Source organism: Leuciscus leuciscus, assembly GCF_965113295.1.
Source record: "Leuciscus leuciscus genome assembly, chromosome: 3".
Taxonomy (NCBI): Eukaryota; Metazoa; Chordata; class Actinopteri; order Cypriniformes; family Leuciscidae; genus Leuciscus; species Leuciscus leuciscus.
The window spans coordinates 20,027,848-20,039,768 of record NC_138727.1 but is presented as its reverse complement, the minus strand read 5'-3'; the positions used below and the strand labels follow the sequence as shown (position 1 = coordinate 20,039,768).

The 11,921-nt window shown below is 33.7% G+C and overlaps 2 protein-coding genes across 3 annotated transcripts in view; both read left to right on the top strand.

The window, feature by feature from the left end:
* The first annotated feature begins 330 nt into the window (after positions 1–330).
* tmem154 (transmembrane protein 154) lies at positions 331–9,791 on the top strand. 2 transcript variants are annotated; one of them, XM_082164383.1, is made up of 9 exons: positions 331–503; positions 1,723–1,776; positions 2,044–2,079; positions 3,002–3,046; positions 3,139–3,372; positions 3,801–3,852; positions 4,629–4,702; positions 5,387–5,435; positions 8,961–9,791. In XM_082164383.1, exons 1-8 carry the CDS (start codon positions 449–451, stop codon positions 5,419–5,421), a joined length of 585 nt encoding a protein of 194 aa, XP_082020509.1. In that variant the 5' UTR covers positions 331–448; the 3' UTR covers positions 5,422–5,435; positions 8,961–9,791. The 2 variants fall into 2 exon arrangements, with proteins under 2 accessions (XP_082020509.1, XP_082020510.1); XM_082164384.1 differs by having other exon boundaries at positions 332–503; positions 3,196–3,372.
* Positions 9,792–11,295: 1,504 nt separating this feature from the next.
* The window catches only part of fbxw7 (F-box and WD repeat domain containing 7), a 165,353-nt gene continuing 164,727 nt past the window's right edge, over positions 11,296–11,921 (top strand). The window contains exon 1 of the mRNA XM_082164372.1: positions 11,296–11,723. The gene's annotated coding sequence lies outside the window, so the exon portion shown is untranslated. The remainder of the gene's footprint in view (positions 11,724–11,921) is intronic.

Here is an 11,921-nt window from a genome sequence, read left to right as displayed (position 1 = left end):
AATTCCATTTTAATTGCTAAGAAAGTACATAACTGTTTTGACAAAGACAGCTGTAGCAGTGTAGACAAACTCTTTACAATCTCTTCCTACTTCAGTCTGTTTAAAGTCTTTGAGTTTAAAGTTGCTTCTGTTTACTCAGCTCTTTTGGCACTTCTCTTTTTTTCTCTGGTTTTTGGTTAGGTCACATACCATATATGCAGGAATGTGTTTTCACAGCTAACTGAGGAACAGCTCGGCTTGTGGTAACAAGCTCACTGTTTGATTGCATCACATCCGAGGGAGAGAACGAGAGGGTGTTTTTTTTTTTTTTTGTAGCTATAGGTGAATCAGGTCTGAAAGAGGAAGCAGGATGTCATGAAGGCGTGTTAGACACCAGTCACTATGCAATGAGTCTGTGTCTCTGTCTATCCATAGTGTGGGCCAGTGCTTTCACCGAGGACTCTGGGAAATGAATCTGATACTATTCCTGCTTTTGGCATTGACAGCTAGCCGGACTCGACTTGGTAGGTACTCACGGTAGTAGATCTTTTTTTTTTTTTTTTTTTTAGAATCCTATCTCTCTCTCTTTCCATTTTTCCATTTTAGATTCATTCATCTAGTAACTCTCCGCTGTCCTGTCTGCTCTCTTCGTCAGGGTCCTCAGAAATCATTTTACACTGTAATTGGCCCCTAGGCAACACAACACTTTCGGAGTCATGTAGACATTAAGAGTGCATTCAAATGACCTGTCGTATCTTTTGACCACAATGGACAATGATAAAGTTGAGGACAGGATGGTCACAGTACCTTATAAATAGTTCTTTGACTCATTTTGTTGCTCTTGGTTTCATGCAAAACAAAAAACAGCTCGTCTCTGTTGACGAACAAAGATAATGTTGATTCAGGTCAAATGTAACTTTCTTGTGGTTTTATGGCATTAATTTCCTTGTTACTGATTATTAGTTTCCTCCTTTTTACCTCAAAGTTCTCTTGTAGCTGAATAGGAATTTTGATATTGAGATTATGTTGTAGTTAAGATGAAGTTGATAACTTTACAGTGACGTTCTGTGTTAACTTTATTCAGTCCAATAGCTTTGAAATAAAACAATAGTTTTACAGCAATTATTAACCTTAGTGAATTTTAGTCTCTACATACTGTAAGCTAATTTGCTAACATATTTTAAACATTTTACATCTAGACACATATGTATATATATACATATACAGTATATATGTGTGTGTGTATACACATATACTGTATATACACATTATTATATGTTTATTAAATATTTATATATAATATATTTATATATAAATATATATTTTTATATAATTATATATATATAATGCTAATCCATGTTCTTTCATTATACATAAGTTAATGTATAATGAACAAACATGAATTAACAATGTACCCGTATATACATGTTTCATATGTTTTAAATTAACATCATATGCATTATATGTATTTTAATATTCCTGTACCCACCCATTTTTGTACCTGGCTATTAGCAGAAACTAAAGACTGTTTAAAAAATAAATTTAAAAAAAGGATGAATTTCATGAGGAAGGACAAGGAATGTTTCTAATCTCTCTCAGGTAAATTCAGGGACTGATGCTCAGATAAAGTCTTTCCTCTGAACTGCAACGGGTCTGAACTAATCCTCAGTGTAAAAATCAAATGAAGGTTCTATACAGTCAGTTCTTAAATGTGTAAAGTAATTTAGTTTCATGTCATTACAGTTCAGTGTGAAGACGACAAAGAAGAGACGGGGGAAGATACTGTCCAAGATGAATGTGAGTATTTGCTTTAGAACATCTACATTTGTATTTTATTTTAATGTGAGATGTTGCAGACTGAATGAGTTATGTTCCAAGCTCATCTGTAGACATCTACTTTCTTGTGGTCATGGAACTAAAATTAATTTGCATGTGAAGCAATATTTTGTACTCTATGCCTGCCACAGTTGTCTAGAATGGGTTTATCCATCTAAAGAAAAAGTGTAGTGGATGAGCACTCACATCCTCTCATAAATGAATGTGATCTGTTTATAGATTTAACAGCTCCCACAACTTCACCAGAAGGTAAAGAAGACCCAGGTAAGAATTGGTCGTAATTACATTGATTTGACGCATCAGTAGATATGATATAAAGGTATTATATTTTCATGTTCAAACAAACCATGTATAATGTATACACTACTGTTCAAAAGTTTGGGGTCAGTAAGAATTTTTTGAAAGAGATGAATAATTTTATTCTGCAAGAATGCATTAAATTGATTTTTTGAACTTGTGTGGGGAAACAACATTTATAACAATTGGAAACGTTTCTTGAGCAGCAAATCAGCATAATACAATTATTTATGAAGGATCCTGTGACTCTGAAGACTGCAGTAATTATGCTGAAAATGTAACTTTGCATCACAGGAATAGATTAAATTTTAAAATATATTAAAATTGAAAAAAAAGTTATTTAAAATTGTAATAATATTTCACAATATTACTGTTTTAACTGTACTTTTGATCAAATAAATGCAGCCTTGGTGAACACAAGAGTCTTCTTTCAAAAATCTTAAATTTGTACAAAAATATCCCCCAAACTTTTGAACATTAATATACAGTATGTTCATTTTTATGTGAACTCTGACAGACCTAAAAATTTGTATAAAGATTCGTAAAATCTTTTTCTTTTCTCTCAAATTTTGTGAACCCTTTGCGTTCCCCAGTTTGAAAACCTCTAAATTAACTGTAAAAAATGTACTTGTAATTTTACAGTGAAATACTGTTTCAACCATGTCTTTTCATTTAAAACCATGTCTTTATTAATTTCTAAGTAAAGTACTGAAAGTAAAAGCTGTTTGTTGTATTTCAGCTGTATCAATGCCGTTTTTACAGCTGTACTATGTAGCAAAAATTAGGCCTATTGTGTAGTTCATAAGCCATATAAGTCATTTTCATTTACAGAGATAAAGTGTAGATGTTTGTTTAGTTGTATTTTCATGATTACTATATTTCTTTATAGAGAATCCTGTGAATGGGGAAGGATCTGGAAATGATGAGAACCAGGGTACGCATTGCACTTTTCACATGCTTGACCTCAAGCTGAAATAAGCATTTCAAATTTTATCTGTCAAACTTAAAACCTACTGTGACTTTCAGGTTCAGGAAATCATATTTTATATTATGCAATTGATATGCAATCCACCTTGGATTTAGGCTCCACACCAAACAGTGACCCTGTTAATGAGGATATAGATCCGACTGCTAAGTCGGATACAGAGGATCTCAACTCGGTCATCATGATCATCATACCCCTGGTTCTCACACTCGTCATCATCGCTGTGATCGTGTGTGTAGTCATGATCTACCGCAGGGGGAGAATACAAGATGCTGGTATGTCAGTTAGGGGGTGTTTACATGTGTTTACATATTTAGGCTATCTGAAACTGAAAGACACAAATATTTACTCTTCCTTGGAATCATCCAATGGTAGATGAAACTGGATGGTAAATATGATAACGTGGTGTTAGAATCTGAATGGACGCACGGTAGTTTAAACTCACTGGGCGGCATTTGCAAACTCCGGATTCATTTCACAAATAAAAAATGTGAACACTTAATAATTTCAAATTGAATTACATTTTTGCAACATAATTTTTGCCATCCATGTGTTTCTTCCCTTTCTCCTTACATTTTTACAGTTTCCTATCCGTTCCTTTGAAGGCAATTGAAACTGTCTTATAATCGAAGTCTTATAAATTAAGAAAATGACTGTGTAATGTTAGCATCTTTGTCATCTTTTTATTTTATTTTTTATGTAGACACAAAAGAAGATCCTTATTTGGATCATGAAGACCATGAAAAGGTGCCAATGTAAGTACACACTTTACAGGGTTAGTTCACCCAAAAAGAAAATTTCGGTCTTTATTCACTCACCCTCATGTCGTTCCAAACCCGTAAGACCTTCGTTCATCTTCGGAACATCTTCTGATGAAATCCGAGAGCTTTCTGACCCCACATAGACTGCTTTTATGTCAGTGCATCTGTTGCTAACCAGAGGTGCAAAACTTGGTGTTATCAGAACCATAAAAAAAAGGTATTCCAAAACTAAAAATATTTCAAAACTTAAAATAGATTTTAAGCATTACATGATTGCAATTCTAATAGCTTTCGGATAAATATTAATTTAAGACCATGTACTCATTATTTATTTTCAACAATTTAGCAATAACATTTTGATAACTTCAAATAAATAATAATTCAATTGTTCTCTCTAGTCATATTTCCCTGTGTTTATTTAGTGATTCATTTAGTAATCTCATTTATTTAGTATTCATCTGAAATGCATATTTGAACCATGCACTTTGAAAAAAACCCTCATGTTTCAACATTCACAGTGAACATCAACAGAATCCCTGTATAATATACACAATATTCACACTAATACACCTATTTAATGACTGTTGTTCTTTGGCAAGTCAGCCTGTTCACATATATTCATAATGTAACAAAATGATGTTCCACAAAAGCTGTTCATGGTTAGTTGGTTCCTCTTTAAAGATACAAATCTGCCACATCAGTCAAAATCAACTTCCTCCTCATAATAAACAGCCCGCAAACGCTTGCATTGTTCTTTGCTTGATCCTCAGGCCGATGTTTGACGATGATATCCCATCAGTGATGGAGCTGGAAATGGAAGATCTAGAAAACTGGATATCAAAAGGTGACCACTAAAACTATCTAACTATAAACTATTCTATTAGTAACGTCCTCTGACTCTGAGTCACGGTCCATATCTGGGCCGTGGCGAGATATTGCACATTTATTGTGATTAATCCAAACCACAGGTGCCGGAGAGAATCACAATCTGGTGTTCTAAAAAAACATACATGCTGGATTCAGAATTGAATCGATGAGATTTATCAACATCTTGATAAAATGGTGTGTTTTGTTTTTACATTTGTATCATCTCCCATTATTACATGGAGTGTATTACATTAATTTGAACTTCAACATGTTTCAGTTTTAGTGAATTCAGTAAGTTTGTGCTTTGACCAGCAGAGGGAGCAATTGCATTAAAAACATTCAAATGCTCAAAGAAACTTCCTCAGCTGCATGAAAGTTGCTCTTTAGGCAGTTTTCTTAAACTTACTCACATTAAAACGTCCCATTTTTTCCCCCACCCGAACTTCAGCATTAAGGTTCAAAACATCCTACATACAAATATACTGCATTTATAGGTTTGAAGTTGTTTGCACTGTGCACAATGCTGTTAAAGTGTGTGAAGTGCTGTAGTTATCTAAATGTATGATCTATTTCTATATGATAAGAAAAATAAGAAGTGGAACATATTTTGTTGAATGCTTTTAACATAAATAATCTGTGTTTTTTCATTGCTTGCTTGCAGATGGAGGCAAGAAAGTGGACACTGGCCAAATATAATGAATAGCTTTTCAGTGAGTACACTAGACTTATTATTCCCTCCTTTATGCAAGATGTAGTCCAAACCTGGGAAAGCTACACATTTTATTTTTTTTTTGAACAAAGTCAGAGCATATTCACAGTACAGTATTGGCTTGGACAGCTGTCTAGCGGTTTGTAACAGGAAAGCCATTGTACTAGCATGCAAATATTTAATTTTCAGGACAGATCTGTGACAGATGTTGTGCATTACTTGATTATTTACATTCACACATCATATTTCACTGCATTTCATCCTGAATTCAGATCATTTCCAAGTAATGAAGAAGAGTCACATAAATGGTTGTAATAACATTTTAAAAAAGTACTGTATATGCAAAATACACAGAGCAGCCGTTGGGTTCATCAGTAACATGAAACTTTGCTTTTTCTCTTGGGCGTTGTGGAGGTTTTTTTCCAAAAAGACATTTGAAAAATAATAGGGGTCCACAGAGGTGTGCCCATTTTTATATGTGAAACACATAGCAGTGGTGCAAGACAAAGCATGAAGAAATGTGTTTGTGTGTGTCACACCCTGTAATGTAATGTGTAAGGTATCATTTCCTGGAACTGTGAAATGACACAAGGTTACCTCTTACTTTACTTTCCAGTGGAATGCCCCTCAGAGTCTAGTCAAGAGCTACTGTACACAACAGCATTCCCTATGCAAACTTTTTACTGTTTATTACGACTGACAAAAAGTTGGTGAAAATGGCATATTTCGATTATTTTGTCATAACATTTGCAGTTTGAACTATGATAAACATCTTAGGTTGCTGCGTAGATCCCCAGGAAAGAAATAAAAAAGACATACAAATACAAATGAATGTTTTGATCATGTTCTGCTGCCACAAGAAATAGTAACTCTTTCAGACTTTACATTAAGGTCTCATTTGTTAACATAGTTAATGCATTAACTAGCATTAACTAACAATGAGCAACATCTTCTTACTTACAGCATTTCTTACCTTTAACTTAATGCTAATGTTAATGTTAGTTTATGTTCGTTAATAAAAATGCTCATTTTCATGTTAGTTCACAGTGCATTAACTAATGTTAACAGATTGGACTTTGGATCTTAAAAATGTATTAGTAAATGTTGAGATTAATGTTAACAAAGATTAATCAATTCTGTCAAAGTATTGTTCATTGTAACTAATGTAAACTAATGTTAACAAATAAAACCTTATTGTAAATCAATCAATCAGTCAATCAATCGATCAAACTTTAATTATAAAGCACTTTAAAACAACCGAAGTGGACCAAAGTGCTGTACAGAAAAATAAATAAAATACATACTTTATTATAAAGCATATTATACAAATAAACAAATCAAGAGACATAAAACAAAGGAAAAATAACCATAACCGTAAAGTGTTAAGTGATTTCTTTCAGTCACCAAAAAGTAAACAGATCACAGAAATAAAGAAGAAGAAGAAGAAGAAAATATATATATATATATATACATATACGGTAACACTTTATTTTGACATGTCAACTACTCTACTATTGTTAGTAGACTGTCTGCTTAATATCTGCTGTCCCTTTATTTTGATGCTCCCCCAACAGACATTCTACTGACTATAAGTAACTTTGCAAGTATGTCAACTTATTCTACTAATCCGAACCCTAACACCTAACCTACCAGTCTATATATAACAGTCTACTAGTCTACTAATACTTTAATGAGAGTCAGTTGACATTGTGAAGTTACTTATATTAGCAAAATGTCTAAAGTGGACCATTGAAATAAAGTGTAACCAAAACGTTTTTCAGTTCACATTCACACTGTTTTTGGAACTCCATAAATGTGAATATAATAATAATAATTATTATTATTATTATCAGCCATTACCCCAGTCTTCAGTGTCACATGATCCTTCAGAAATCATTCTAATATGATGTAATGCTCAAAAACATTTCTTATTATCAATGTTGAAAACAGCTGCTTAATATTTTTTGTGGAAACCATGACACTTTTTATTCAGGATTCTTTGATGAATTTTCAAAGAACAGCATTTATTTGACATAATTCACAATTAAATTATTTAATTAATTAATTAATTAAAATCTAAAACAGTAGGCCTCTACATATTGTGGCATCAAGTTTGTGCTTTTTGAAGTGAAATGGACACCCATTCACTGTAAAACTAAATTGACATGAAACATATGTTTCTTCAACTCATCAAAATAAGTTACGCTATTTTAAACTTTATTTTTTAAGTTATATAAGATTCAACTAACTTTTAAAGTCAGTTTAATGTAATTCAAGTAAATGACATACACAGCCAAGTTGATTGTACTTAATACTTTAAGGTAGCAAGTTTGTTTACTGTGTTGTTTTTTCCTAAAAACACTGAAAAGTCAAGACATGATTACACTTTTAGTGATACATTGACTCCTGTAAAGTGACTAGATTGTCAAATAGTTTTGAAGTGGCAGTCAAACAGAATAATAAACAGCAGAATTGTCTGTTGGCCTCCATATACTCAGCACAGAGGTGCGAACGGCACTTACACAAACACCCGGCGACATTCACTTGCTTTCTAATGCAGACACAAACACAGACTATGTCATTCTGTCAAGTTTGTTTTGATGAGGCTGCGTACGAGGAACAGAATAGCTGTGACTGCTGACTTCTGACCCCCGGGTCGGTGCTGCCAGCATGGACATCTGGTAGTCATTACAGCAGGCATGCGTGGAAGCACGGCTCAGACCGGGCCAGAGATGAGGAGGGCCTCTTTTTTCCCCCTCTTGCGTACTCTCTGTCTCGCTCTCCCTGGGAACACCAGAGGGTCAGAGTCCACAATCCAGGAATGTAAGCTTACGTCATGCAGACTGTGTTTTTCCCAGGATCGGATTGGTATCAAGCGCTATGGGGGAGCTAGCTACACAAAGGCTAGGTGATGTCAAGAATGACAAATTAATGTTTATATAAACATAAACGGATAATATCTGAGGCCACATCAGCACAGGAGTAAGGGCATAGCTCTGTTTACGCTGAATTGAGTTCAAAAGAAAACTGATCTGATCTTGAAACCGAAATTCTTAAAGTCACCATGAGATATTTTATGGAATATTGCAGTATTTTTTATTATAAATGATTTATCCGTGCACACTATTATTATTTTTTAAATTCATGCCCTCATAATCTTTAATCAAAAAGATGTGTTCACTGGCGCGAGGGCGGGACAACCTGTCAATCACATGACATCACAGGAATAGAAAACCAGAACGATCCAATCAATTCTCTATGAACAAAATCAAGTCCCGCCCTACTTTTTTTTTCTCGTTCGAGAATCCTTTTCACTCTGATATATCTCAAAATAAGGAAGAACAGACGATCGCAACTTCCGTTTCATGCCGACTTTAAATGGAATAATACAGCATTGTTGAAGACTCTGTACAATACACAAATGCACAAAAGTCTATAGATTTGTCCACAAATGTCACCAGCAACATAGTCAGTGTAGTTTGGTAAACATTTGTATTAATCCATTTTTCCCTCACTTGTTTTACAGGCACCTGCTTTGGACCTGATGCTGTTTTCAGCAGCGTCCTCATATCCAATGTTGCACAGTGTAGTAGGCATTACATGTTGAGGTATACTTACAGTTGGTTCCAAGAGAAATGCTTTTATATTATGTTTCATAATGCTTTAACTTTATGTTAAAACATATTCGTAAAATACTAAAGATTGCTGTGTAAAGAACATTGGTGTTTGGATGAGAAAAATCTAGTACTGTCAAAACGATTAATTGCGATTAATCCATCTAAGTTTGTATATATATCAATATATGTGTGTGTGTGTGTGTGTGTGTGTGTACAGTATGTATACATAGATACACACACATATATATTATATATTTACAAAAACGTTCATGTTAGATGTGATTAATCGCGATTAATCGGTTTGACGGCACAAAAAAAAAAAGGAAATAAACACAAAATGTTTTTTTTCTGTCTGTTGCGCTGAATGGGATATTACAGTTCTACTGGAAGCTGCATGGTCCTCTGTGTACTTTTGATATAGATTTTTTCACTACTTTTTGATGGAGTACAGCTAAATTATAAACAATTTTGTTTTGTTTGTATCGTGTAATAATGATTTTGCCACAGAACTTCGAATATTCAGATGCATTTCATCATTCCATTTAAATTATAAAGATTTTATTCTTTTAACCTTTGTAAATTTTATTACATTTGATGTATTCTTTTTTTACATTATGCAGTATTGCAAGTGTATGTTTACAATTTAAATATTGCCATATAAATCACTAGTTCTTGAGAAAATACCAACACATTTCCTATATGTTTTAAAAAATATATATATTAAAAAGGAACTTCTGTTATCGTTGTTCTTGCTTGTTCATGTGTGTTGTTCTCATTACATTCACATACCGTCGGTAAGATTTTTTTATATTTTTGTGAGAATTCTCTTATGCTCACCACGGCTGCTTTTATTTGATCAAAAATAAAGCAAAAACAGTAATACTGTGAAATATTACAATTTAAAATAACTGTTTTCTATTTCAATATATTTTAAAACGTAATTCATTTCTGTGATCTAAAAGCTGAAATTCCAGCAGTCAATAGTGTCGCATGATCCTTCCGAAATCATTCTAATGATGATTTGGTGCTTAAGTAACATTTCTTATTTTTATCCGTTTAAAACAGTTGTGCTGCTTAATATTTTTGTCCAAGCCATGATAATGCTTTCCCCATGATTTTTGATCAATAGAAAGTTCAAAAGAACAGCAGTTATTTAAAATAGATTTGTATGTACCATTTTACCATAAACTGCATCTAAATAAGACAGTAAACAAATTGGTAATTTCAGTAGACTATAGGAAGGAATACACTTAACACCTTATTTACCTAAATAAACCATAATCTTATCTACACATGAGCATAGTTATATTTCATGCTGCACTTTTCAATAAAGTGAACTTTGTTTTTGTTCTACATCTGAGTGCATTCTCTAATGCCAAAGATCTGGAATACTAGGGGATTATGAAAGAACATTATTTACCTTCGAGTGAAACCTTTTATATTTCAGGCAAGTGCTGTCATGCGGTCCAGCAGAACCGTTGCACTTTCAGTATAACAGTGGTGGAAAACAACACCAGATGGAACTCATTAGATTGTTCCCTCTCCAGTCTTGTCTGATCTGTTTGGATTTAAACCCCTGTTGATCAGGGTCATGCGTGCAGATACAGTAAGGTTTTGAATGTGTTGACCTGTACTCGTGTATTAATGATTAGGCTACATACAGATTTCTTTGTTAGTTATTATCTAAAACAGTTTATATTTGTTGTGCTTTTAGATTGTAGTGTTTTGGCAGCTTATCTGTGCATTCCTGTTGCACTATTAAGGTTTTATTTTATTTTATTTTTTTATTTTACTGTTAAGCTATGTAAAGTAGGCTAGCCTATTTTATCTGACAGATTCTCTTTCGAAAAATGTGCAACACAACATAAATCAATAGACTAATACTTTTTAAAATAAAATAAAGATGGATAATAATAACTTTTTAAAACCAATAAAGAAGTGTTAGTGACAAAGAAACAATGATGACGTAAAAAAAAAAAAAAATTTAAGTAAAGGTTAAAAACACATACATGTCTTGTCTGTCTGTTATAGTAAGATAGAAGAACAGTAACTTTTGAATAAGTAAGTGAACATCTTATTAAATATATATTTTTACCAGAAGGTTTTTTGCCAAAAATCGTGCTTTAAAATGAAACCATTGTAATCTAAAATGTTTTTTGGCCCTTAACAGTCCGCACTCCACAGGCATTGGCAACGTAATTACGTCTTAATTAAGCGACACGATGACGTTCCTAGACTATACGGTGACGCCATCATCGGTTGACAGGGAGTCGTACAGGAATCGGTTGGATAAAGGCGATCGCGCTTTAACGGAGAAGCATCGGAGTCGTGTGCCGTATCCCTAGCGTTCTTCAGATCGGTCACATATTATTACAGCGGGATTTTACTTTTTTCAGAAGATAAATAATTGATAAAAGCTCTCCCTGGTTCATGGACTGGAAGGGTGCGCGTAACGCTCCTACTTTATTTCATCGGATGAAAATGTTTGGTTTGTGCTTGTAAAACTTCAACTCGTTTTCAGAGGTTCGTTTCATCTTTCTTTCGGGCAAACCGGAGAGGAGAAGAGGAGAGACCGGTGACCGTAACTGGACTCTGGATAGGATATCTGGGGGAACTAACTGACCTCCTATACACAGGAGCTTTTTTTGTTCGTCTTTCCATCAGTTTCCAGGGTAAATACATGCATTTGTCTAATAAAACATCTTGTTTAAACGCAATGTTTTGCAGAAACGCAAACTTGACCATGCAAGGCTGAAATTGTAGGAGTAAAAGGCCATGTGATCAGCTTCAATACACAACGTCATGCAGTTATTGGACATATCAAGCTGACTGTATGGCCTTTTCTCGTGTATATAATATTTAGTATATGT